At 37.7% G+C, this 27,742-nt stretch overlaps 2 protein-coding genes and 1 non-coding gene across 7 annotated transcripts; 1 reads left to right on the forward strand and 2 right to left on the reverse strand.

Moving 5' to 3' along the window:
- Window positions 1-2,661: 2,661 nt before the first annotated feature.
- LOC105956495 (uncharacterized) lies at window positions 2,662-6,650 on the reverse strand. 4 transcript variants are annotated; one of them, XM_088813477.1, is made up of 5 exons: window positions 5,261-6,650; window positions 4,234-5,171; window positions 3,749-4,144; window positions 3,446-3,673; window positions 2,662-3,343 (listed from the first exon to the last, which is right to left on the reverse strand). In XM_088813477.1, exons 1-5 carry the CDS (start codon window positions 6,450-6,452, stop codon window positions 2,972-2,974), a joined length of 3,126 nt encoding a protein of 1,041 aa, XP_088669603.1. In that variant the 5' UTR covers window positions 6,453-6,650; the 3' UTR covers window positions 2,662-2,971. The 4 variants fall into 4 exon arrangements, with proteins under 4 accessions (XP_088669603.1, XP_088669604.1, XP_088669602.1 ...); XM_088813478.1 differs by having other exon boundaries at window positions 3,446-3,670; window positions 5,261-6,648; XM_088813476.1 differs by having other exon boundaries at window positions 2,662-3,670; window positions 5,261-6,648.
- Window positions 6,651-13,080: 6,430 nt separating this feature from the next.
- LOC105956637 (ATP-dependent zinc metalloprotease FTSH 9, chloroplastic) lies at window positions 13,081-20,380 on the forward strand. 2 transcript variants are annotated; one of them, XM_012980498.2, is made up of 14 exons: window positions 13,081-13,331; window positions 13,417-14,274; window positions 15,257-15,322; window positions 15,405-15,539; window positions 15,674-15,739; window positions 16,154-16,339; window positions 16,419-16,505; window positions 16,594-16,707; window positions 16,794-16,918; window positions 17,015-17,123; window positions 18,501-18,626; window positions 18,763-19,086; window positions 19,194-19,317; window positions 19,849-20,380. In XM_012980498.2, exons 2-14 carry the CDS (start codon window positions 13,420-13,422, stop codon window positions 19,971-19,973), a joined length of 2,442 nt encoding a protein of 813 aa, XP_012835952.2. In that variant the 5' UTR covers window positions 13,081-13,331; window positions 13,417-13,419; the 3' UTR covers window positions 19,974-20,380. The 2 variants fall into 2 exon arrangements, with proteins under 2 accessions (XP_012835952.2, XP_012835951.2); XM_012980497.2 differs by having other exon boundaries at window positions 13,134-14,274.
- A 488-nt stretch (window positions 20,381-20,868) lies between these two features.
- TRNAS-AGA (transfer RNA serine (anticodon AGA)) lies at window positions 20,869-20,950 on the reverse strand. Its single transcript has one exon. It is a non-coding gene; the product is annotated as a tRNA-Ser (tRNA).
- Window positions 20,951-27,742: the final 6,792 nt, after the last annotated feature.

Below are 27,742 nucleotides of genomic sequence, written 5' to 3' on the forward strand. Positions count from 1 at the left end.
TAACGAATGATATGTTTGTTCAAACTTATATTCCCTAGACACAAAATATAATTTGGAGTATCAAAATAATAATAGCAATGCTCTCCTTAGAAAAATATTACATGTTGTTCCATTATTTTCTTAAAGAAAAATATGTCTAAAGAATCATGTTTAACTCCAAAAAAATTGTGGCAAAGAGCGGGTGATGTGGTCGAATTTTGATGTGAGATTGTTACGCCAGACATGTACTATATCCATAGGCACCGGAATCAGAGAGGGTGAGGCCGAGTTGGATGTGCTTCAATGCGTCCACGTTTCGCTTGATGATGGCATATAATTCTACCGTAGAGGGTGAAGTTAGTGAGTGTCTGTGCATGTTACTTGAGTGGTGGTATACGGTTCCATGAAATCGGTGTCTTTGGGGATGTACGGCAACGGTGACACAAAACGGTTGATACGGTTGAATTCCGACGTGAAATTGTTATGTGTTGAGGCTGAGAGCGGTTGATGCGGCCGAATTATGACATGAGATTGTAATGCGTGAGGCTCTTGTAGTGGATCTGTGTGGATTCCTCTCATGAAATGGCCTTTGATTTGAAGTCCTTAACATGACTGTCAATCAATTGCACAACTTCCATAGCATAAGAACTTAGCCCTAAGGTGTAAAAATAGTGTTGGAAATACTAACTGGTAGAAATAGCAAATAAATGTAGGAATGCAAGAATAATTTGTAGGAAAAATACTTGTATTGCTTTCAATGTTTGGATTTTTGGATGCCTTACAAACTAGGTCCCTATTTAAATTTATATCAATTCACCTCCTTAACGGACAGTGAAGATCGACCTTATCTAATGGCTAACATTTGTAGTTTAGAAAAATATAATGAATTCCTACAAAACATCTAAAAAAAAATCCTAGAAAGTCTTGTAAGAAATGAGAGAGTAGTGAGGATTATTATTTAAAATGGCAAATACATTCAAATAAACAATATATACTCGATGCGAATAAAATCTTGCTTTCCATCACAAAGATATATTTTGAACTCGTGATGCGTTGATGGTTAACTAATCCTATAACATATAAGGAAAAAAATTATTGAACTGCACCAAAGCACATATGAGCTTGAGAGACTAAGGGGATGTTTGTTTTTGTTTTCAAAACTTAATTTCAAGTTTTATACTATTCATAAAATTGAGATCATGTTTGTTTGATAGTTTTATCCAGAAATTCCTATTTTTTTCTTATCAAATTTCTATTGAAAATACACTATTCATACTTTTTCAAATTTCAAACTTACTAAAACCTACTATGAACCTATATTTTTTATTCCACCAACTGATTTCTCTCTCCTTCAATTCATCTATCCCCATTAATATTCACACTCTCTCTCCTCTCATTTCTCTCTCATCATTAATATCTACACTCTATTTCCTCTAATTTATCTCTCCTCATTAATATCTCAATCCCCACTCTCTTCTAATCTTATAATAATAATAATGATAATAATAATAATAATATTTTTTAACAATTATAATAATAATAAAGAAAAGGAGAAATCGAAAAGTACATAAATAAAGATAGAAAAATAACAAAAGAGAAGAAGAGGGAGTCGACGACAACGGGGGTGGCGGCGGTGAACGAAAGAGAGAGTGGGAGAGGCGGCGACGGTGGTGGTGGACAGATCTCAAAAAAAAAAAAAAAAAAAAAACTAACTGAGAAATCAAGAGAGATAATGAAAAGGAGATAAAGAGCCTTACGTGGAAACGAAGGAGACAGCGACGATGGTGGTGGTGGTGTACAGATTTATGTGGAGACGATGGTGGTGTAAGGAGAGAGAAATCGATAGAGATAACGAACAAGAGAGAAAGAGATTATTTATGTGGAGACGAAGGAGGAAGCGCCGGCGGCAACGAGGGGCGATGGCGCGGCAGTGGAGGAAGGTCGGAATTTTTGGAGAGAGTTGAGGGATTAGGTGGAGAAGAGAGAAGATGAAAGTGATAGAGGTGGACAGATAATTAAGGTTATAGTAGTTGAGGGTATTTTTGTCTTCTCACACTAGTCCAGGGGGACTCATTAAATAAGAATGAAATTTGGGTATAAGCAAAAGTTTTTAAAAGTCAATTGAATTTAGTTCAAACTATTTCCCATTCGAGGGGTATTGCATATTTCCCCATAAATTAAATTGAAGTTTCTATTTAATGTTTAATGTTAGATATCGGGGGTGGCCTGGGGAGGCCCGCCTAGGGGTGTGAACGAGTCGAGCTCGCCTCTTTTGGCAGGCTCGAGCCCCAGCTCGAGTCTATTTTGTCGATCTCAAGCTCGTCGAATTCCTTCTTTTTTGGCTCGAGCTCGTGTCCATTTTGTCGAGCTACTTTATATAACAATACTAGATGTAATGATTTTCACATCTCTTATATATCTATTGTTTATGTTTTTACGGGCGATCTACGATATTTTCATAAACTTTTTCCGAATCTCGTAATATGTTACAATATGTATGTCTCATCAACAATAAGATGATTCTTTGCCTTTTTGGACGAGGCCCGTTGAAGAATTCGCGAGATCCTGCGCAAAAGAATTGCTAACGGAGAGATTAATAATTGATATATGTTTGATTATATACATATTTTTGATGTATATATATGTATATGCCTTCAAATGAGGATTCAAATAGACTAATTGTTTGAAGAAATCGTGTTCCAAGGCCACGACATAAAGCGAATAAAATACGGGATTATGGAGTGGTTTTGTACATTTTAAATGAATCTCTACTACATATTAGAATAAATAACATATGCAACACTCCTTTTTTGGTGGAGTATAATTAATGTACATTTCAACGACGTATAAGCAAATGAAAACGGGGGTTGTCGTACATCTGCTGCTATAATAGTACTGTCGGTAGTACGATGTTTTTTCCACGTTATTCTTTAATTTCGTCGTCTAATGAATTAGTCGGTTTCACCTTCAAATTTACAAATTAGTACAGTTCCTAATTTAACTTATCTTCAGCGACTGGCATTAATTCATGCGAACCATCATGTTGCTTGGCTCGTCTATCGTGTTCGTTCTTCATATATATTTCCGAGTTTTCGTTGCCTTCCACAAGCCGTGAGAGGGCAAGATGATTTTCATCTACATCCAAATTTTGAACTGCATCATCTTTTGTCCCATCGGAAAAATTAGAACTCGTTGAGGCTGTTTGTCTTTCATGGTCCATGTGCTCGTTCGAACAATTCTTGATTCCCGTATCTTCATTTGAGGGTGAGTTTTCCTCTTTGTGATCCAAACAACTTGCCGATTTTTCAGTAAAATAACCGGATGCTTCTACATTAACCATATCTTGATGATCGGACAATTCCTCCTTATATATATGTGACCACAGACTCGTATTAACGTTTGAAATACTAACGTGGAAAAACTGAAAGTGCTTGTTAAAGAAAGCCCGGAAAAACATAAAGCATACCTCTTCAACAAATCGTGACGAATTTGTGTTATCAGTGTGATTTGTAGTTGTTTGAGTTTCCTCGATCGAAACGTCGTGATTGTTTCTACTTTCCTCCGTTTGTGAGGTGCCACCGAGTATTTCTTTTTGTTTTACGTCGTTTTGAGGAATATTGTCCTGTTTGTCAACAGATTCAGTATCGTCAGCTTCTGTAGTCGAAGAACTCGTTGAAGGTTGAGATGATTCCTGCTATAATATATGAAGTGCAATTGTAATTCATATTCGAGTTTCGATTTCTATTTCTCGTAAATTTTATAAGCGAACCTGTACTGAAGCTGTTGAGTTTTGTTGTACGACCGGCGGACTCGAAACTTGATCGTCGATATCATGATCAAAGCTTGACAAGGAGCCTTGGTCTAATGAAAGTGTCGGTACAAGTACAGATGTGGGTGATATTAAAGATGCCTGAACATGTTCGAACCCCACATTATTTGGAGCCAACGGTATCGGCTGGGGATCATTTGAACCGAGTGTAGTTCGATTACTGCTTCCTTCGCCAAAACTTTGTTCGCTTTCACTACGTTCGATCGGTCCGATATTTACATCATTAATATTATTGATTGTTTCTTCGGAGTCTTGGGAACGAGACCTTATAGTATTGTTGTCCGAAGCCAAGTGTTCCATATCCTCACCTAAACGCCTCTTCGGATTAGAAGATTCCTATTCAATTATAAGACGGTAAAAACGACACATTATTAAACGCGCACGCGTAGAGTTTAACACCTAATACTATATACAGGAGGACTCACCGCTACTGATGTTCCAGATTCATATCCATCCAATGTATGGGCGAGTAAATTCCATCTGTTCTTTCGTTTATTCTCGTGCGGATTAACTGAGCTGTATTGGAACATCTCGTGGATCTTGTCATGCAGACTTGTACCACCGTCGCCGGTGATGTCTTGGAGATCAGCAGTCGAAGAAGACGAGCTGATGCAATACCTCTTGCCATTATTGATTCTTGAGAACGCGTCCTTTGTGAACATATCTTGTTCGTTAATTTCGTTGTCATCGAGATGGGACAACCGAAACGAACTTGCCCACAAGTCCTGTTCCTGGTCATCCCAATTAGGGATCTTCTTTTCCATGTCACCATCGTACGACGAGATATCTTCATCTTGATCATGGTAAGAGTAGTTCTCGTCAATTGTTAGAGGAGGGGAACTAACTTCGGAGACCTCCACTTGCAAATCGGAAGCAATTGAAAAGGACCGAGCGTGGCGTCTAGTGAACTTGTCGCCGTAGTAGAATCGCTCCTTCAATCTAGTACTACTACTACTACTACTACTACAAGCATCGAATGGACAGTTGTTGTAGTTAAAATGATTCATTATCGGCTTGTTGTTGTTATTATCTGTAAGAACCGGATCTTCTTGGACAACGTTTCTTCGAGCCATGAAAGAGAGAGATTTGAGTATTGCTTCTTTGTCTATCTTGTAAACGGGTTCATTCTCTTCCGATGAAGACGGTGAGTTAGAAATAGTGCTCGAATTTTCATGCGGAATCGGCATGCTTGTTTCGACCTCGCTGCAGGTTGCGTCTTCTTCGCTATGATTGTGGATATCGTTCTCATATACTTGAATGACTTCTTTTATTTGATCGTCGTCATCGTCAGCGTTGTCATTAGTTGGATTAGATTTAGTCCTTTCGTGCGATTCTTGCTCAATTATCGAGGTGAATTCTCTATCTGTCATGACAAAGGAATAAAAGAAAACATAGAATACGAGTTCTTCATGAGAAATGATTGTAATAGAAATATATATTTTTTTTTCTTACCAAAATGATTTCTCGGGTATCCTTGGAAAGATGGTCTTTGTCTGAATCCGAAATCGTGGACTAAAAAGTCGCGGTTGTGATTGTATTCGCCGGGGAAGAAAGCCCCTAGGGTGAAGCTTTCGTGCCTGCAGAACATGATATCTCGATTAGTAATATTGTTAGGTGGCATGAACTCTCGTTGGAAACTATCGTCGCCCGTGAGGTCAGGTTTTTCCTCCTGCGGGTCGTAAGGAAGGTCGAAAGGATTCCTCATTGGTACCAAAATCGAAGGTGCTGAACCGGGGCCAGGCGAAAAGGGGCTCGAAAGACTAGAATGAATGTTGCTTTTAGGTATTACAATCGAGGCAATTTGGCTCGGTCTGTCGGTTTTGTCTATGTCCATCAATGTTCGTCTAACCTGAAGGCTAAGCAATTTCCGTGATCTTCGTCTAGCGATCAAACTCTCGAGCCTCTTGTTCCTTTCAGGTTCCGAAATTCCAATATCTATCACATTCTTCTTATCGTCTTCTTCTTCTTCTTCTTCTTCTTCACTCTCCTCGTTTTTCAAGGACTCCTTTTTTGTAGTTTTCTCGTCTCTGGATTCTTGTTTCAACAAACTTTGACGATGAGGTGAGGTGGAACTACTTTTGGTAGTTTCGAGCAGCGAGTAATCGTCCACTTCCACATCACGAATCTCTTTCGCGCATTCTTCTATCAAGGGCTTTTTATCGACGATATTATCGTACAAGTTGAAATTGGTTGAGGTAATAAATGCATTTTTGTCTTCGACTTTGTGGTGTTGCTTGTTGTTGTTGTTGTTGTCGTCGTCCCTTTTGAGCTCTTTAGCTCGTCTACGTCTAACGGAATGGACCCGCGTGTACGACTTTTTTGTATTATTATTATCGGAATTATCCGACGCAAAGTTGGAATTTCCGTCACTAATTTCCTCTTCGCCCTCCCTCTCGTTGTCTCTACACTTTTTGCCATCTCCGAGGGCGGAGGAGATACTAAGAATGAAACAAGTGGAAACGACGAGAGGAAACGAATATATCAAGAACCAAAACACGGATGGGAAGGATATATACACAACGAATAAACACAAGAAAGAAAACGAAGCAAAAGGATGTGCTGTTGAAATTGCAACACATGTTTTCCATGAATAGTTTAGTATTTTGCACAGACAAATATGAACATCGTTTGCATTAACAGCCATGAAGATTTTTTTTTTTTTTTTTTTTTTTAAATTAAATGTTCGTTTTCTCAGGGTACCATGAAAATTCAAGAAAATGAGATAAGACAAAAAAAAAATGGCTAACGTAAACCAAGTGTGTACATTGTATTGAATAATGATGGAAAAAGAAGCATTTAGCTTCAACCGATAAATGTGGCCCCAAATATATCTATCTTTTTGTTTGGTTGTTAACTTCATTTGATCCTCTATTTATGCTCATGTTTACTATTGTTCTCTTGTTACCCGGTTTCTATGCATGGAACACTAACCAAAAAAAAACCAATTAATAAATTAAAAATACAAGTTTGTATTTATCTTAATTTTATTTATTATTTGCACCTATTTGAGAGGTGGTTTGTAAAGTAATCACTTCTTGTATCTTTTACACATGCGAAAAGATGTCGAGAAGAAAGAAATAATACTACTCATGCCTTGGGCAAACTGCATAAAAACCCCACGTGTTATGGAAAATCTGCATCAAACCCCCCTGTGTTAATTTTATTGCATAGAATTATTTATGTTTTATTTTATCTTGCATGAAATCCTCATTCCGTTAACAATTAACACCGTGTTACACAAGAGGGTTTCGTCCATGTGATTTACAATACAAGTGGAATTTATGTAAAATTTAGTTATTTATTTAAATGTTGAATTATTTTTTGAAATTAAATCAAATATATTTATTCAATTTTTGAAAGTCTAATTTTCAAAATTATTAATATAATTATTTATATCAAAACTAAATTCGAATTTTCATATTATTTATATTCTTTGACATATAATATATTCAGATAATTTATACAAATATATAACAATATTGATATTATAAGTATATAATTTTGATTTTTTTTAAATACATTGATAAAATACCTTTTTTTATATTCAAAATTGGAAATTTCCAATTTTTTTTTATTTAGTTTCAATTTTGATGCAATTGTTTTTTTTAAGAGAAATGGAATCAAATTTTGGAAATCCAAATGAGAAAAACAATTTAAAAAATCGAATTGGAAACGGCAAAAAAAAAAAAAATTGTTAGAAAGTTCATCCTGACTATTGGTTTTTATTTTTTTTTATATTGCAATTGAAGATACTACGTGCATACGACCATGCAACTTGCTGATATCTTTACGAGGCTTTGGGAAAACGATAATTTGACTTTCTTCTTGGCAAGTTGGGCGTTCGAAATTAGCACGCTCCAACTTGAGGGGGAGTATTGGCGAGTATCGAATGAGAATACTATAGTCTTGATTCTCGGAGCAAATTATGGTTGGAAAATATTTTGTATTTCCTTAGTTGTAAATATATTTTGTATTATTATTGTTGAGAGGAAATCTCCTGTAGCATAGGAAGTTTAGGAGTTTTCCTTTTCTCATGTTGGTACGTCTTTGTGTACATATCTCTGTAACTTCAGTATTGCAAATTCAAGAAAATGTCTTCAGACCACATTTGAATTCATCAGATCGCGATCGTACACTTTCGGTTCCTATTTGAAGTTCCCAAGCTCGAGATACGATGATTTGGAATTTCACGGTCAATAGAGATTAGTCGGTAAAATCTTGCAATCATCTCATTCTCTCGATGACTAGCAGGGCCCAAATGAATACGCACGCAATCTGGTGGGGAAGCGAACAGTGGAATTTCTAAACACAGGTGGAAGGACATTTGGAAGTTGAAGTTTCCGCCGAAAATTAAGGTTTTTTTTAGTGGCGCGCATGTTCGGAAATTTTACCATGCGCTGTGGAGCTACTTCGAAGGAAAATCATTCGTTCTCCTTTTCTGCTGCTGCTGCACTGGCCGGGAAGAAATGCGAGTGGCTAAAGAGAAAGGGTGGACTTCGAATTCGATTATTATTGAAGGATTGTTTTTCAATTAGCTCTTTTTACTTCCAGCATTGCTCTTTTGTTTATTAAGCGGGCTGAGGTAGCAAGTAGCAACTTTTGCCCAGTAAAACTTTTGCTGCTTCTAAAAAAAAAAGATTTGTTTTTTAATAATATTTTAATTTTAACAAACAAAATGAAATATGCATATAAAATAGAATTGTCTTTCTTCTTTTTTCTTTTTTCTTTTTTATATAAAAGACAAACATAATAAAAAAGTTAAAATAAATAAATAAATAAATAACAAAAGAAAAAAAAAATTCAATAGAAGGAACACAGATTTCCATTTTCCGGATTTTTTTAACAAAAAAATTAAAATAAATTTGAGGCTCAGATCTGTAGTTGAAGCAGGCAAAAGAGAGCACCCACCACGCCATGGCAACTGAAAAAAACCGGTTGCCTATAAAGGCCATCCGGGTCGCCCCGCCAAGATACGGGTGGGCTAGATCTCAAATGCCCGATGAAATTCATCAGCCCAGAAAAAAAAAAGAATCCAAGAAAAATAATCATCACAGCCTCCATTACACATTACATACAGATATACGAGCGAATGGCATCGACCCATGAAAAAACACACACACAGTGTGATAACTATGGCTTCTTCTTACTTCTTCTGCTTCAAGGGCTGTTTTTTTTTTTCTTTTCTTTTTCTTGAAGAAATCATGCGAGTGTAGAGAGAGGGGTAACCGCCCTTTATAAGAATTCCCATACATCTCTCTGCAACTCTCATTCTTCTTTTTCTGGGCTGATGATTCAACTCATTTTTGGGGATTTAATGGAGTACTGGTACTTATAATAGAGGGAAATTTACAGTTTTTGTCCTTTAAGTTTACAACAATTCAACATTTGGTTATTATGTTTGAGTAAACTGCAAATACTACCCCTGTTTTATCTCGAAATAGCGAAAACCCCCCTGTGATAAATAAACTAGCAAAACCCCCCCATGAAATTTAGTCAAAGGCAGAATCCCCCCTAGCTGATTTTTTAGACTTGAAATGACAAAATTGTCCCTCAAAATGTATTTATATATATATACATATTATATGTATATATATTCTTTTTAATTTGTTTGTTTATAAATTAAAAAAAATAGTAAACAACTAAATTGATTATTTTTTAAATAAAATAATTAAAATATTTATAAAATATAAGAATTTATTAATTGCAAGACTCCAGGGGTATTTGTGTCTTTTTATATCAAGTCAACCCTCAAATAGTTCCATAGGGGGGTTTTTGCTATTTAAATAATTTCACAGGGGAGGTTTTTGCTAGTTTATTTATCATAGGGGGGTTTTTGCTATTTCGAGATTACACAGGGGTAGTTTTTGCAGTTTACTCTATTATGTTTATATAAAACTCAATTTGTCTATCATATTTTAATAATTAGACACTTTTAGTCATTTTCGATGTTTACAGTTTACTGTAAATCCATCAGTATGGTAGTGATGGGAATACGTTCAGTTCTGTTAGTTTTAGGAAAAAATTGACGGAAATGAGTGAAAGTGTTGATTTTTTTAAATATGAAGGACCAAATGTTAAATTGGAACAAACTTGAGGGATGGAAACTGTATTTTTCCCTATGCATATATATCATTTTGTTTGTTAAATTTAAAATATTATTCAACAAAAAAAATCTAATGTATTTTTTTTTTTTTTTTGCATTTTATTTGTGAAAATTAAATATTATTCAATTTATTTTTATTATACTAAATAATATTAAAAAAAATTAATTCTAAATAGTATTCTAGATGTTTTATTATTTCCCAGTCCCGAAGCAATTTTAAATTTAACTTTTCGCCCCAAAATAGTGTCTTCCGTTACATGTGAACGAACACATGACGAAGGGACTAGAATGTGTTTAAAATTGAACCTTGAAGGTAAAATTTGTTCATTTTGGAACAAGGGGACCAAAAGTAGAATCATGACAAACATGAGAGACGAAAAATGTAATTCTCCCAAATTACACGGTTGTTCATCAATTTCATTAATATGATGTCAAAAGTTATTAGAGTATGTACCTAACGTCTTTTGATAGAATAATTTAATAACAATTTAATGCATTAATGTGTATACATTATTTAATAACTTATTATCATGGATGGCATAATAGGAACTACAAAAAATTAAGAAACAAAAAACATTTATGATTTTAAAGGTAAAAAAAAAAAAGTATAGGATAGGAAGAATGAAGATAAGTTCGAGTTCTGAATTAGCCTTGATGTATATAATTATGGTTATTTGAGAGGACAAATTTATAAAGCTGTAGAGGATCATTTGTAAATTTTAAGTGTTCATATGAATAAAATTCGATGAGTTTGTCACCTATATCATTTAATGAACGGGTATAAATAAAAGTTCGAGTAAAATAGGACAAAAAAATGCTAATTTTACATAGTTATTGCATGTAAAATTGAAATATGGAAATTTGGAGGACCAAATCTCTAAGCATGAGAACGTATATTACCAAACTTACAATTTTCCCTTCATATAGTGTTGGAGTGTAGGTTTTACACCCAATTTATACAATTTTTTACGAGGATTTTTGTGGAATTTTATCGATATAATGGTGCTTAATGACTTGATTATTGTATTTTAGGTACAAATTGAAGATTATGTCGTTTTAATAATGAAACGGTAAAAAATGGGTCAAAGTCAAACAAGAATGGAAGAAAACAAGTCAGAGACAAAAATGACCGAGACGGCCGTCTGAAATCAGTTCAAATTCTTAGACGGACATCCCAAATGCAGAAATCTAACAGAAGCTCGAGACGGGCGTCCGAGAATTGTATTGGCATGGGACAGTCGTCCGAATGCACGCGGAGGTATAATTTGGGAGTTCAAATTGCGCAAGAAAACCCTGATCTTTTACCAAGTCTTAACATCTATATAAGAGCAAATACCAAACATGAAAAAAGGATATTTTTTACACAATCTTAGAGCAAGAAGAGCGAGAGAAGGGAGAATCGAAGACGAAAACTTGACAACCCTTCATCATAGTTTGTTCTTTATATCTCTTTTCTGAATTTATGTATTTTAATATTTTCATAATGTTTTTGCTTAAGAATATGAGTAGCTAAATTTTAATTTAGAATTTTGTCGGAACTCTATGTGGTGAATTTGAACCTATTTTTCTATTGTTATGCAAGTTTGATTTCCTGATTATTTCTTCTATATGATCTTATTTAGTGCATTAATCTAGCTAGGTTATGTTGTTATGTGTTATTGTTCAAATTTAATCGACATATCGTTTTAATAATTAGAATAGTGATAGAAGAACATTCGACTAGTTTTCACCAGATTAGTGTGTTAATTACATGTGGTATTGTATACATACATATATCACCGTAGGTAGCCATTGGCGAGACTTGATCTTTAATACTTTATTCAAAACTGGTTAGCGTAGATATATAATGAACTGCTTGTGAATAATAGAATTATAATACATGCGAGAACGTGGTATAATTATTATAGTGTCTCGGGTTAATAGCCAGAAGACGTAACTTGCATGATAGAGGTTTAATTGGGTGATAAATTAGGGGGAGACAAAGTCTTATATTCGTTTTTATTGATATCTTAACGCATAGAGTGCAAAATAGAATCTTAAAAATTTTCATTATACATTAGACTTTTAAAAGCGAAAAGTCGAGACATCGTTTTTAATGAAATTCAGACAGGACATGTAAGAAATCAAGGCTTGCGATTCTTCGAACCCCGCTATATTGCGCCACTCTAATTATTTAGAGAACCTAAAAAGGGGATACACATAAAGCGTGAGACCAACCACTGATTTAATATGAACATTGGTCTGACATTACTCGTGCATCTCTCAACATATCACTCACGATCTATGAGAGCCCTAAATTCCAAAACTTTCAAAGTCCAAAAATCTCCATTCCGATCTATCATATGCCTTAAACATATCAAATTTGAAGAGAATATTTTCACCATGCACTTTCCTATCAAGGTCAACAACCATTTCTTGGGCTAAATCTACATATTCATATATATATTTCATACCAAACGATTCAAATCAACGAAAACACATGAATATTTGTTATATGAAAAAAATAAAACACTTTTTGAATTCATTAAATTACATTTATTATAAGCTTGAAAAAACAAGTTCAATTATGAATGTAAATCCAAATTTTCATTTATTAATAAAACACTTTGTTCAATAATAAATTTAACAAAATCATTTATTTAAATAAGCTTATTTCGAGTTGAGTTTTCATAACAAGCTCAAACTCGACTATAAACTTTTCGGGCTTAATAGAATGACTCAAATTCGACAAAATTCTTAACTAACTAGGCTCAACTCAAATAAAATTGTATTGACTCATCGAGTAGGCTCAACTCGATTGAGAATCTTATTTATTAATTTTTTTTTTTTGAGAAAATTGAGTCTTATTTCTAAGCAAAGAATATTTCGGTATCTTCTTATTGCTAATTTATAGGTCATTTATGAAGACTTTCAGCTACTAATTGCATAATTGATTGGGATTTCTTGTACCAAAATGCGAAATCCCTTACCCCACGGCTCCCATCCCTTGGTCCGACAAGTATTTAATGGAGAAATCTAAATAGTCATGGTGACTCAACGGCTCGTTAAGTAGCGGATCCGGACCTGGTGCCCATTAGAAACCAACCCTCATTGGAGTTGAAATTCTCACACTACGGCTGCCAGGATTCGATTCTAGAACCTCGTACCAACACTGCCTCCGAAACCAGTTGAGCTAGCTTGATGGGGATTTCTAACTAATACTATTTTTAAACGGTATATAGAATTATATGTTTGGACAAACTGCCACATAAGCGAGAAGAACGAGAGAAATCGGATAAAACGGAAACGCACTCGTGCAAAACTATTTAACGGCCAGAAACCACCGTCGTCACCAATCTAACGGCTGATATTGCCGTTCTCCATCCCCTTCTCTAACCCACATATCTAGTGGAAACTGGAATAATCTCCGCCTCTGTAAATGTATATATATAATCTCCGGTGTTGTATGAATTCAAGTTGATTTTTTTTTTTTCATTTTCCTGGATTTTTTTTTTCTTCCTCCCAGATAATGGCAGCCACCGTCGACACGACGATAATCTACAGACGAATTTCGACTTTTAGATACAACAATCATCGCAACTATTTACACAATTGCCCCTCCGTTTGCAGTCGGTATAGAGCTTTCCATGGAAAACCTGGTCGCCTGCTGTACGATGTTTTGTCGCCGCCTAGGGTTCCGAATTTTCAATTGTGCTTTCTAAATAATTGCAATAATCCGAAGTGGAAATTATCCAGAATTTACGCCAATACCCCCCACGAACACGACAATGATTCGTCTGAGAAAGCCGAAACGAGTGGGTCAGAAACCCCGAAGGAAACGGGCCCCGGTTCGGGCTCGGGTTCGGGTTCGGGCCGGAGGGAGAAGCAGGGGAAGAACAATTGGTGGAGCAGCAACAGTAATAAATGGAGATGGCAGCCGATAATTCAAGCACAAGAGATGGGTGTTCTGCTCATACAATTAGGGATTGTGATGTTTGTGATGAGATTGCTTCGGCCCGGGATTCCGCTGCCTGGCTCCGAGCCTAGGACTCCGACCACGTTCGTTAGTGTTCCGTATAGCGAGTTTTTGAGTAGGATTAATTGTAATCAAGTGCACAAGGTGGAGGTTGATGGTGTGCACATTATGTTTAAGTTGAAGGGAGGAGAAGCTGTGCCTGGGAGTATTGAGAGTGCTGCGAGTGAGGTGAATAGTAAGTTTCAGGATTCGGAGTCTTTGTTGAGGAGCGTGGGTCCCACGAAGAGGGTGCTGTATACAACCACAAGGCCGGTTGACATCAAGACGCCGTATGAGAAGATGCTAGAGAATGATGTCGAGTTTGGTTCTCCGGATAAGAGGTCCGGTGGATTCTTGAATTCTGCATTGGTGAGTTCTTATTGCTTTATTGTTTTTTCTCAAAACTTTTTGCTTTGGAATCTGCTTGAAAAAATAGGTCTAACATTTGATAGTTCAATATGACATGATTTTGGAAAACTAGGACCATCAAGTTTCATTCTTTTGTGAGTTTTTGTGTTGCCAAGTGTTCTTATAGCAATGGCTTGAAGATTCTTGCTTTGATATACAGTACATATGTAGTCTCACTAATATAACACAGAAGCAAAATCTCCACTTTAATTTTTGATGATGTGATGATTGATTAAGTTCCCATGATTCCCGGTTATTTACTTTTGGTTGAAGCCTTAGGAAATGACAACTTCAACCAAGCAAAAGTAGGTCTATATATTATTCTAACAAATAAATTATAGACCATTCTGTTGGTAGTTAGCAAATGAGATCACGTACAAGGGAATTCTAGTATTTTTAAAATTCCATGAATTTCAGTAGTTAAAGAGAAAATTTATAGCATAATCTAACAATGTATCAGCATTATCCAGTTTAATAAACCAAAAAATCTGTGGCTTTCAGCAGTTAGTTACATATAACTTAGTGAAGCTTAGAACGCAGATTATTTTTTAGAGATAAAATTAAGTCTAACCCTTGAATAGGAAGCCCTATTAGTTTTAGCATTAAACACATCACATTTTATGTGTTTAGCAAATCTGCAACAAGTTCAGAAATCTTAAGCTATTGTTTATTTGGATTTAAGAAAGAATAATAAAGAATAAAAGGACAAGTAGCTATTTTCTGTTTGGTATAGAAAGAAGACAGAATAATAAAGAGAAGGAAGATGAAGAGCAATTGAGATAGGAATAGAAAAAGAAAATGAAACAGGAACAGTTTCGATTTGATCTAATCTATAAGATGTCAAGTATACCTTAAAGTTTAATTTTTGTTGCTTCTGTCATCGTTATATTGATCTAGATATCCTATTTATGAAATCTGACTCCATTCCTTTTTTGTTCTACAGATAGCTTTATTCTATGCTGCTGTACTTGCAGGTCTTCTTCACCGGTTTCCTCTAAACTTTTCTCAGGTATGAACCATTATGCTGTATATAGTTTTTGAAAGAAGAACCGTCGACAGGGCTTGATGATATATTGACTGCAAATATACAGAATACACCGGGGCAACTTAGAAACCGCAAGTCCAAGAATTCCGGGGGATCCAAAGTTTCTGAACAAGGGGAAATTGTTACCTTTGCTGATGTTGCTGGTGTCGATGAGGCCAAGGAGGAACTGGAAGAAATTGTGGTATGTTAGAACTTCAGCAATTTCGTATTATTTAGTCAATTTATAAAAGAATGCAATACTACTTTCACAACCTAATTATGTTTGTATAATAAGTTATATATTTAATTGTTTAATCTTCTGCTTTTACTGGCCAGGAATTTCTTAGGAATCCAGACAGGTATGTAAAACTTGGTGCACGCCCTCCTAGAGGTGTTCTCTTGGTGAGTTGTCTTTTTCCAAAGTAGATAGAAGAATATAATATTTGGAAGTATAGAAGTAAATTGTGACACACGGCTCAGTCAAGCTCTATATTTAGAGATTCCGGGTGATCTATCTTAAGTGAAACACATTTCTCCTCTCTCCCTCCTTTTTTTTTGTTTAATTTCATGAGCATGTCAATAAAAATTTGCCTGACTATGTCTTCGAAGCAAATTATTGATTCGTTGTTTCCCATCAATTTTTGTACACAGTCATTGGATTTTTCATAAAATAAACATGTTAAATTAAAACCTAATGTTTGGTTTCGGTTCATGTTTATTTATATTTATGGTAAGCTGAAATAATTTTTCTCTGCTAATTATTTCCTATGTACAAAATTGAATATAATTTCAACTGCAACTACTATTGTGTTCCAGGTCGGTCTTCCTGGAACAGGTAAAACACTTTTAGCCAAAGCTGTAGCTGGAGAAGCTGACGTTCCTTTCATAAGCTGTTCCGCAAGTGAATTTGTAGAACTGTATGTTGGTATGGGTGCATCCCGTGTCAGAGACCTTTTTGCACGTGCAAAGAAGGAAGCTCCTTCCATAATATTCATAGACGAGGTTCCTTCTTTCACCTGTAAGGGCATTACGGTAACTTGTCATTTACAATCTTTCTCATAAGCAATTTCTCGTTATGTAGATAGATGCTGTGGCCAAGAGCCGCGATGGCAGATTCCGTATCGTGAGCAATGATGAACGGGAACAAACGTTAAATCAGCTTCTCACTGTATGATTTCTCAAACAAAGTGTTTCTTTCTTGATACATTTTATTCAGGTGTGATATGCTTAATACTAGAAAAATAAATATACTGTAGGAGATGGATGGATTCGATAGTAACTCAGCTGTCATTGTACTTGGAGCAACTAACAGAGCAGATGTTTTGGATCCTGCCCTTCGTCGACCCGGTAGATTTGATCGGGTCGTCATGGTAACTTGGCTACCTTAAATTCTAATTTAACAGTGGTGCAAGTATTTTCATTTCCTGTAAAGTAAGATGCCTAATTTTGTCTTTAGGTCGAAACACCTGATCGGATTGGAAGAGAAGCCATCTTAAACGTACATGCTTCCAAGAAAGAACTTCCTCTTGGCAAGGATGTTAATCTGAGTGATATTGCTTCAATGACCACGGGATTTACTGGGTAATTAAATTAATTATTCACGCTCTGAACGTTTGACGTGTTGCGTTGTTGACTTTTTCTATAAAGTGTTTTTCCCGTCGTTTTGATGTTGTGCAGGGCAGATCTGGCAAATTTGGTAAATGAAGCTGCATTATTGGCCGGAAGGAGCAGTAAATTGTTGGTGGAGAGGGATGATTTTATTCAAGCAGTAGAGCGGTCTATAGCGGTAAAATACACTACCCCCTTCATTTCTTGCCATTCTTTGAGAGCTGAAGTGGTTTAAAACAACTCCTAGAGATTAATAAAATTTAAAATACATTAGTCATTTCTTTTATATGTTTAAGTACTATTTAACCTTCGATAATATTGTGATATTATGGCATAAAAAACCCAAGTTAAAACTACCATTGTTTTGGCATCGGCCGGTTAAAGTTCGGTGAGTGAGACTTATGGATATGTAACTGCTGGCAGATGTTTAGGTTTCAGTCATTCAGGTCTGGATTGACTTTGATTGTGGGTAGGTATAGTTGTCCTTTTACATGTGAAGTGTATTAAAGCTTTCTTCTTTCTTATTTGAATATTTGTATGGGGGTAAATAAGTTCTTTACTATGTCCTCAGATTTCTAATAGAGTAACTTGGAGAGCAGGTTTTGGTTATTAAACGAGAAAGATATATAGTTCGTAATTTGTCTAATTCCTAATGGAGGTCCTTGTGGTAACCAAAAACGAACATATTATAACGCAGCATATTTAGATATTTTATAAGAACATAATGAATGGAGGTCACTATTCGTTTTATTAACTTTTCTTCTTTCATTACTTTTGGATTCATGCATTGCCAATGGACTAACCATAGGAATGTCGGGGTGCGTTTTGAGAATAATCTGAGTATTTTCTCAAATGTGCAATTGAGTATCTTCTAATTTTTTATTGTCAAAATTATGTGACTATGGCTGTATCAGATACATGTCTCAAAGTTAAATTGAACTCCAATAATACTTCAACATCACAATAAAAGTAAATAATCACAGTTGTAAATATCATGATCGACAAATTATGTGGAGAAATCTACTCTTGTGGTTGAGTGACAAAAGATGCATTAAAAGTGTAGAAAGATGAAACGTAACAATTGTCTTTTTTGGAATGAGAAATGTTGGATTGGCCGAAAAGAAGAAATGTAGAAGAGTGATAGTTTTAGAGTCATAAACTAGTTGTAAGATGTACGATTGAATGTACCTAGTATTTTCAATATTCTTCGCTTCGCAACCCAAAATTTTTGTATCCACTACTAATAAGTAATTAGTAAATAAGTCCCAACAAATTGTACTTGGCCCAGATCTAACATCAGACCTTTTATATTGTACAAGTTATAATAGTGAATATTTCTTAAAATTCTGTAGTTACTTGCTCACATATATATATATATATATATATATATATATATATATATATATATATATATATAATGTGTGTCAATCAAAGAACATAAACAAGCCACTTTTGTTTTGCTATCATTAAACGTAATTATATTTCTCAATGCTGTGGCATTGGCCTTGCATGATTTGGTTCCCTAAATTTCTTACGAAGCTGTGTTATGTTGCAGGGGATCGAAAAAAAGACAGCCAAGTTGAAGGGCAGTGAAAAAGGTGTTGTTGCACGACATGAAGCTGGTCATGCAGTTGTGGGAACTGCAGTTGCAAATCTTCTCTCTGGACAACCTCGGGTTCAGGTAATGTCAGTAGTATTCTTTCGGCTTTCTTCATATACTAAACTTGTTTACAGAATTCATGTTAATAAATTGAATAAAATAAATTGAGTAGAAGGTGATTATTAATATGTATCATTACTTTTGTTTTCTTTATCAGAAGCTGAGCATATTGCCACGATCAGGCGGAGCACTAGGATTTACTTACACACCTCCAAGCAGCGAAGATAGGTATTTGCTCTTCGTAGATGAATTACGCGGGCGCCTTGTTACTCTTCTCGGCGGACGTGCAGCAGAAGAATTTATTTACTCTGGACGTGTATCGACAGGTGCACTTGACGATATTCGACGAGCTACAGATATGGCTTACAAGGCTGTCGCCGAATATGGCCTTAATGAAAATATTGGCCCCATCTCTTTGTCGACTCTTTCTGGTGGCGGAATGGATGATTCTGGTGGATCTTCTCCATGGGGAAAGGAGCAAGTAATAATAATATACTCTCTTTTTTGTTTTTAGTTTTTATTATACTTGCAAATGTTTCGATGGGATTTGTAGTGATTGTACGGTTTTGTTTTTTGTGAACTTGATAGGGAAAACTTGTTGATCTTGTTCAAGGAGAGGTTAAAGCTTTGCTGCAGTCTGCTCTTGATGTTGCAATCTCTGTTGTTCGTGCAAATCCTACTGTTTTGGAGGGTCTTGGTGCCTACCTTGAAGGTAAACAACGTACATCAGTTGTTATCATCGTCACTTTCTTATTTCTACAATGTCGAAAGGTTATAAATTAGCTACTGAATTCGGATTCCATGTGGGATATCATAATCAGAATTAGCCATAGAAAAACAAATCATGCCATGCGTAGGGAACAACGAAAAGAGAGAAAAACATTTTCTTGACATAATTTCATGATTGCAATCGTATGTGGTATAATGTTACTTGAAATATAAGGGTGCATTTGGATGGAAGGATTTGGGGGAGGGATTTCAAATCCATAATAACAAATCCCTCGGACTTGTTTGGATTGAGGGATTTGGAGATGGATTTCAAATCCCCACCCCTCCTTTTTAGTTGATTTTGGAGCAATAGTGATGGATTTCAAATGACTCCAAAATTGGAGTCATTTCAAATCCATTCCCCAAATCAAATCCCTCCCCAAATCAAATCCCTCCCCAAATCCCTCCATCCAAATGGACCCTAAAACTATTTCGGATTGATATACTGATATTCTGGGAACGATATAATTTTCAGAGAAAGAGAAAGTGGAAGGCGAAGACTTGCAAGAATGGTTGAAAATGGTGGTTGCTCCAGCCGAGCTTACATTCTTCATCAGAGGAAAACAAGGATCGCTACTCCCTCTTCAATCTGGAACCTGAGAACAATTAGCGGTTTCTGAAAGCTCCATTATTTACCCTACTTGAATATTGCCGTAATTATTGCGCGAATGAAGAACTCATGGTGGAAGCAAACTGGGGGCGGTGAACGTATTCTTGGCTAATGCGAACTTTGTATATTCATCAAATAACATAATTTATAGTTCGTTTGTACAGTTTACTCAGTGGAAATGCATGTGTTTTAAGATATGCCGAGAAAATATTTTTTCTCAAAATCATAGAGTCGCAAAAGAAAAGAAGAAAAGAAAGGAGCATGATGTTATCTTGTCGAGAAGTTATTTCAATTGTCAGTTGTCACAGCCCCTGGTCTGTTAATCGGGCTAATATTTAGGAACCGAGTAAGTTGTAGTCGCATACTGTTTTATACGTATAAAGAACTTCTTCTACCATTGATTGAGAAAATCTATTTTTATTACTGTACTATGATATCTGTAAACTGGGTAAATTCAGGTGTGCACGATTTATTGTGTATAATAAAGTGAGTGAAATTATAATGCATTCAGAAACTTAATGATGCTCGAAGGCTACCGTAGGTGAAACTTGAAAGATAAAAATTGCTTTTGTTAAGGTAAATACATGTCACAAAATATTACAGCCAGCAAAGGGTGGGGGATGACCACCCTTTGCTGAAACAGTGTAAGAGAACAAGAGGAGAAAGACACAAAATACACGAGTTATCCCAAATATTTATGAAAAATACAATATAATTGTGGCACTGGATCGAAAGATTGAAGTTGGCAAACTTTGTATTAATAGGCATTTATTTTAGAAACAAAATCAAACACTGGCAACTAAATCTGATTGGGAAAAAATAAATTCTAAAAAACTTTTACATGTTTCCATTTCCAAGCCAAAAATATTGAAAAAGTAGCAAAATCGTGGTCGGCAGGATTCGAACCTGCGCGGGCAAAGCCCACATGATTTCTAGTCATGCCCGATAACCACTCCGGCACGACCACTATTGACAAACAGTTTAGTAGATATCCAATAATTTAATAGGCCATTTCACTTGCAGATTGTACCAATGATGTGGATTAACTTAATCCCTTTGATATCAACCTCACTTTCTACCAATTTGGATAATTCTCTGACTTGCCCAAAACAATCGAATGAGAAGTTACTGCAAGGTACTTAATATATATACCATTTCACTAACAAACAAGAAATTATATCTCTATATATGATTTTGTAAAACTCTATGTACTTATACGATGAGACTGAGAGTTATATCACCGAAACAAATTAGTAGATTTCGCCCATCTATCTCCCTCCTTCTCCCGTCGGCATAATTTTTTTTTTCTTTTTTGACTCGTTGGATTACTTTACAGGATGAATCGGAAGAACAATATTGATTAGCTTTCTAACAATTAATTAAATTCAATTAGTGAATGATTATACATGACTATTTTCACCATCAAATAACCCTTATATCACTGTCTTCCCATATTCTCAATATTATTTATCTACTTTAAGTATTCCTGGATGAAGAAATCATCATTTCAAATAAGTAGCAATTTATATATTCACTAATAAATAAATTACTTTACATCTTTACATTACGTATATGTCCAATTGTGCTTATAAGCAAAAAAAAAAGGCTTCCCTTTCTTTCTAATAACACTTGCGCAACATCCTTGTCAATTGATTCACAATGACATATGGGGCCGCTATAAATTTAGCTCAGACACTGATGATAAGTATTTTGCTACAATTGTTGACGATTACTCAAGATACACTCGGATATGCATGGTCAAAGCTAAATTTGAATTTATTCGTCTTATTCTCAAGTTCTTAACTACGGTACGGAATCAATTTGGTGTTCACGTTGAGTGGTTTGGATCAAATAATTCTTTAGATCTAGTTGCACTTCAATGATTTAATTAGTATGGTAAACATGTGATTGTCAAGACACTTTTGCCTATTGCAACTGTCAAACAATGGCATTTATGCCAAATGGATGTAAACAATGCTTTGTTGAATGGTTCGTTTATATGGATTTACCACTAGGCTACAAATCTTCCACTAGTCGTCCTTCTGATCATCAGTCCGAGGTTGTTGTAAATTAACAAAATCCTTATATGGTTTAAGACAAGCTTCTACGCAGTGGAACTTCAAGCTAACATAAGCCACTGTTCAATTTGGATTTACTCGATCCAAGGCTGATTATTCTTTATTTACCAAAGGAAGTGGTGATTCATATTATAGGAGAAATATATTTGGAGAAAAGAGAGTATGAATTATCTCTCACGTATATTAATCATATATATAGTTACATGTAGGAAACCCTAATCCTAACTACACAAGGTAACCTATTATACAAGGTAACTAGAATAAATAGGAATAATAATAATATACGTAATATATATATATAAAAGATACACTAATAATATATATATAAAAGATACGCTAATACACCCCCGCAGTCGAAACGGGAAAGGAGAGGACGTGGAGACTGGAGACAAACTGTTGGAACAGTTGAGTAGGGAGCCCTTTCGTGAAGATATCGGCAAACTGGTAGGCGGATGGGACGTGAAGAACTCGAACGTGTCCCAAAGCAACTTTGTCTCGGACAAAGTGGATATCGATCTCCACATGTTTCGTACGAGAGTGTTGAATAGGATTGCTGGATAGGTAGACGGCACTGACGTTGTCACAGTAGACAATAGTGGCTTTCGAAAGTGGGCAGAGCAGCTCAGAAAGTAGGTTGCGTAACCAAGTCGTTTCGGCGACGGCATTTGCGACAGCTCGGTATTCGGCCTCCGCACTCGATCGAGAGGTAGTGACCTGTCGTTTGGAGGACCAAGAGATGAGGTTGTTGCCGAGGAAGACACAATAGCCCGATGTCGAACGACGAGTGTCAGGGCAGCCACCCCAATCGGCGTCGGAGTAAGCGATAAGAGAGAGGTCCGGATTGGGGGAGAGCTGAAGGCCGTGATCGAGAGTTCCACGAATGTAGCGAAGGATACGCTTGAGAGCGGCCATATGAGGTTCCCTCGGATCATGCATGAATAGACATATTTGTTGCACAGCATAGCAGATGTCAGGACGAGTAAACGTGAGGTATTGCAGTGCACCGGCAAGGCTGCGATAAAGAGTAGGGTCTGCAACGGGTGGTCCAGCGGTCGAAGACAACTTGCTCTTTGTGTCAGCCGGCGTAAGACAAGGGTTGCAGGAAGCCATGTGTGCACGCTCTAGGATCTCGTCGGCGTACTTGCGTTGAGAGAGAAATAGCCCATTCGACGAGCGAGTGACTGAGATCCCGAGAAAGTAGTGAAGATCGCCAAGATCCTTCATTGCGAACTCTTGATTAAGGGCAGCGATGATGGAGCGGAGCAATTCAGGTGTTGAGGCCGTAAGTACAATGTCATCGACATACAGCAGAAGGTAGGCGCAGGAACTGTTGCGACAGTCGCGTGAACTGCTGCGACAGTCGCGTGAACTGTTGCGACAGTACACAAAGAGTGAAGTGTCGGACTTGCATTCTCTGAACCCCATGGTAGTAATGTGAGATGCAAAACGCTTGTACCAAGCACGTGGTGCCTGCTTGAGACCGTAGAGTGCTTTGTTGAGACGACACACGTGAGTGGGGTGAGATGGATCGACGAATCCGGGAGGTTGCTCGCAGTAGACAGTTTCAGAGAGATTGCCATGTAAGAAGGCATTTTTCACGTCAAGCTGGTGGATTGGCCATGATCGCGAGAGAGCAATACTGAGAACTGTTCGAACAGTGGCTGGTTTGACGACTGGGCTGAAAGTCTCGTCAAAGTCGATTCCAGCCTGCTGGTGAAACCCACGAACAACCCACCGTGCTTTGTATCGCTCAAGGGAGCCATCAGACTTGAGTTTCTGTTTGTATATCCACTTACCAGAAATAACATTAGTGGACGGGGGGCGGGGCACAACATTCCAAGTATTGTTTTTAATTAAAGCAGTATATTCCTCAATCATGGCGTTTCGCCAGTTTTGGTCAAGAAGAGCTTGGCGATAGTTGGTGGGAATGGGAGAGGTAGAGGATGCAACGAGAGAGAAAGGGACTTTGGGTTTGTGGATGCCCACTTTACTGCGAGTCACCATAGGGTGAGCAAGGGGAGGTGGGGGAGGTGTGGGAGTAGGAGAAGGGGTTGTGAGCTGGTTGTGGTCGACAGGTAGTGCTGCAGGGGAAATAGGTGTTGGCTGTGTTATGGGACTGTTGGACGGACTGTTGGAACAGGGTGGTTCACTGTTGGAACAGTTGGAGGAACTGTTGCAACAGTTAGACGAAGTCTGAGGGAGGAGGAACAAGGAGGGTGTGTTTTCGTCCAAGGCAGAAGGAGGAGGGGTGTTTTTGGGGGGAGTTGACTCAGCAAAGGGAAAGTTAGTTTCGTCGAAGATAACATGACGAGAAATTATAATTCGGCCAGTGGATCTATCAAGGCAACGATAGCCTTTGTGAGAGGAAGGGTGACCGAGATAGACACAAGGAGTAGAACGGGGGGCGAGTTTATGTGGTGCGGTGGCGGTGAGGTTGGGATAACAGAGACAGCCGAATACTCGAAGATGAGAGTATGTAGGTTTGATGAGGTAAAGAGCTTCGTGAGGAGTCCGGTTTTGTGTGGTTTTGGTAGGTAAGATATTGAGTAGGTGTGTGGCCATATGAAGGGCTTCGACCCAATAAGTAGGGGGAAGATGGGCTTGAAAGATGAGGGATCGAATCATGTTAGTTATAGTGCGGATCATTCGTTCTGCGTGTCCGTTTTGAGGGGAGGTGTGGGGACACGAAAAACGGTTTAGGATGCCGTGTTTAGTGAAGTAGTTTTGAAAATCCGCATTTTTGAATTCACGACCATTATCACTTTGTAAGGCTTTTAGGGGATGTTGGAATTGAGTTTTGAGAAGTGTATGAAAATTGACAAAGGTTGTAAAAACATCAGATTTATTTCGAAGGGGAAAAGTCCATAAATAATGGGTAAAATCATCAACTAGCACAAGATAATATTTGAAACCCGTAAGACTAGAAACAGGAGAAGTCCATAAATCAGCATGAATAATTTGAAATGGAGCAACAGTAGTAGATTTTTGAGAAAAAAATGGTAGACGAAAATGCTTGCCTAATTGACAGGCATTACAAAGAGACTCCCTATGGTCTTTATTATGGGAAAGAGAAGTGCTAGAAAATAAACGAGACATGACGTGTTTGCCGGGATGGCCTAGACGCCGATGCCAAAGAGTTCGAGACGAAGGTGTTGTGACAGTGAGGAAAGCAGCGGGAGGTGAGGTGGGGGGAGGGACGCCAAATGGATATAGGTCACCGGAGCTATTGCACCGGAAAATCTCGACTCGACTCCGAAGATCCTTCACAGAAAAACCAAACGGATCAAATTCAACCGAACATGAGTTGTCGCGGGTGAACTTTCGAACAGATATAAGGTGTTTAACGATATTGGGTGTGACATAGACATTTGTGAGGCGGAAAGGAGTGGTGGGAAGAATTGTGTGGCCTATGTGGGTTATGGGGAGGGTGGAACCATTACCGACGACGACATGTTTGGGGAATTAACTGCCTGGATTAAAAACAAAATTGAAATTACCTGAGTGTGGTGCCATATGAGAGGTCGCCCCGCTGTCCATGAACCACTGTGACTCGGTAGGCTGCTGAAGTGTCACCGTATTCAAACGGTGTGCGAGATCCACCACGTTGGCACTGTTGCAGGAACTGTTGCAACTGTTGATGGAACTGCCAGAGCTGTGGCACGGTTGCTGCTGCGGATGAACCTGAGTAGGAGCCGAGTGACCGGTGTAGGGTTCAGGTGGTCCAGTAAAGTAGGCTTGAGCCGCTGGGTGGCCCGATGTATTTTGAGCGGATCCCAAAATTGACTGTTGTCGGTAAGGTGCGCGCCAAAGTTGAGATGCGCCATGAGCACTATGATAGCCGTAGTGCTGCATGGGGTGACGGTTAGTGCTGCGACCTCCACGACGGTTGGATCGGCCACCCCCGCGCTGATAGCGCGAAGAACTACCTCCGCGGGAACTGTTGCAGGAACTGTTGCAACTGTTGGATGGACAGTTCGCGTTGGAGGCGTAGAAAACAGCAGCGGTCTGCTCCGGTTCAGAAATTCTTGTTTCTTCCATCTGAAGGAGCGAACGAGTCTGTAGAAAGGTGGGAAGGGGATTTTGAAAGGAGATGAGATTGGCGACGGTCCCGTAATTTTTCGGAAGGCCGTGTAGGGTTTGTAGAACGAGTTGTTTGTCGGAGATTGGGTTTCCGACATCGGCCAAGCTGTCCGCCGTGGTCTTGATTATTTGGCAATAATCGTGAATGGAGAGAGCGCCTTTCTTGAGGGACTTGAATTTTTCTTCAAGTTGAATGGCTCGATAGTCTTTGTTATCGGTGAAGAGAGAAGATATGGCGTTCCATAGATCACAGGCGGTGGAGGTTTTTGAGAGAACCATGCTGGATAGATCGTCGGAGATGGTGCCGTAGATCCAGGATTGGAGGAGATAGTCGGCGCGCTGCCATTCGTCGGCGGAAATCGAATCCGGTCGGGGTTTGCCATGGAGAAGATCGGAGAGGCTGAAACGACCGACGGTGATCGTGAAAAAGTGGCTCCACTTTTGATAATTAGGATTTTTTAGATCTAGAGTAACGGGGATAAGGGATTTGATATTAGAGATGGCATGGGCGAGGTGAAAAGGATTGAGAGAGGCGGTGGAGGAAGAAGAAGAAGAAGTATCGCCGGCCATGGAGAAGAGAGGGGCGACGGCCGAGAGGGGGAGAAAGATGGTGATGGCTAGCACTGTTGGGCCCCCGCGGGGATAGCACGAACTCCACATTGGTATGATATTGTCCAGATTGGGCTGGGCCCAACTGGTTTTGCTCTTGGGTTTCCCCAAAAGGCCTCATACCAATGGAGTTACTATCCCCTCCTTATAAACCATAGATCTTTCCCATATTTAACCGATGTGGGACATTGTTTGCACCTCAACAATCCTCCCCTCGAACAAAGTACCACATAGGTTGGACCACAAAGGACCACCGAGCCTCCCCTCAATTTGCGCCTGGGGCTCACACCATCAGAGCGCACCGAGCCTCCCACCTGGAGCTCGTCGAACCGCCTGCCATTTGCGCACCGGGAGCTCACCATTTTTTGTTCGGCACCGAGGATTCGGGAATTTCACACAGATTCCGGCAATTTCCACCACATGGTTAGGTCTGGGCCATGGCTCTGATACCATATAGGAGAAATATATTTGGAGAAAAGAGAGTATGAATTATCTCTCACGTATATTAATCATATATATAGTTACATGTAGGAAATCCTAATCCTAACTACACAAGGTAACCTATTATACAAGGTAACTAGAATAAATAGGAATAATAATAATATACGTAATATATATATAAAAGATACGCTAATAATATATATATAAAAGATACGCTAATACATATATTTGTTGCTCTATTAGTTTATATATAGATGACTTCACATTAGCTAGTCATAATCCTACAATGATTGTAGATTTGAAAAACTAGCATATTCAAGCTGAAGGAGTTGGACAAATTAAAAAATTTCCCATGCAACTCAGAAGAAGGAGATGTGTTACTAGATGACTCGGTTTACAAAAGGTTGATTGGTATAATTTTTAACAACACCTATTATACTCAAAGCCTTCTTAGACTCGGATTGGGGCTCATGCAACGACACAAGGAGTATTACTCGTTTTTATGTGTTTTTGGGAGATTCCTTAAGTTCTTGAAAATGAAAGAAACAAGC

Source organism: Erythranthe guttata, chromosome 14, assembly GCF_056151865.1.
Source record: "Erythranthe guttata isolate IM_541 chromosome 14, IM_541, whole genome shotgun sequence".
NCBI lineage: Eukaryota > Viridiplantae > Streptophyta > Magnoliopsida > Lamiales > Phrymaceae > Erythranthe > Erythranthe guttata.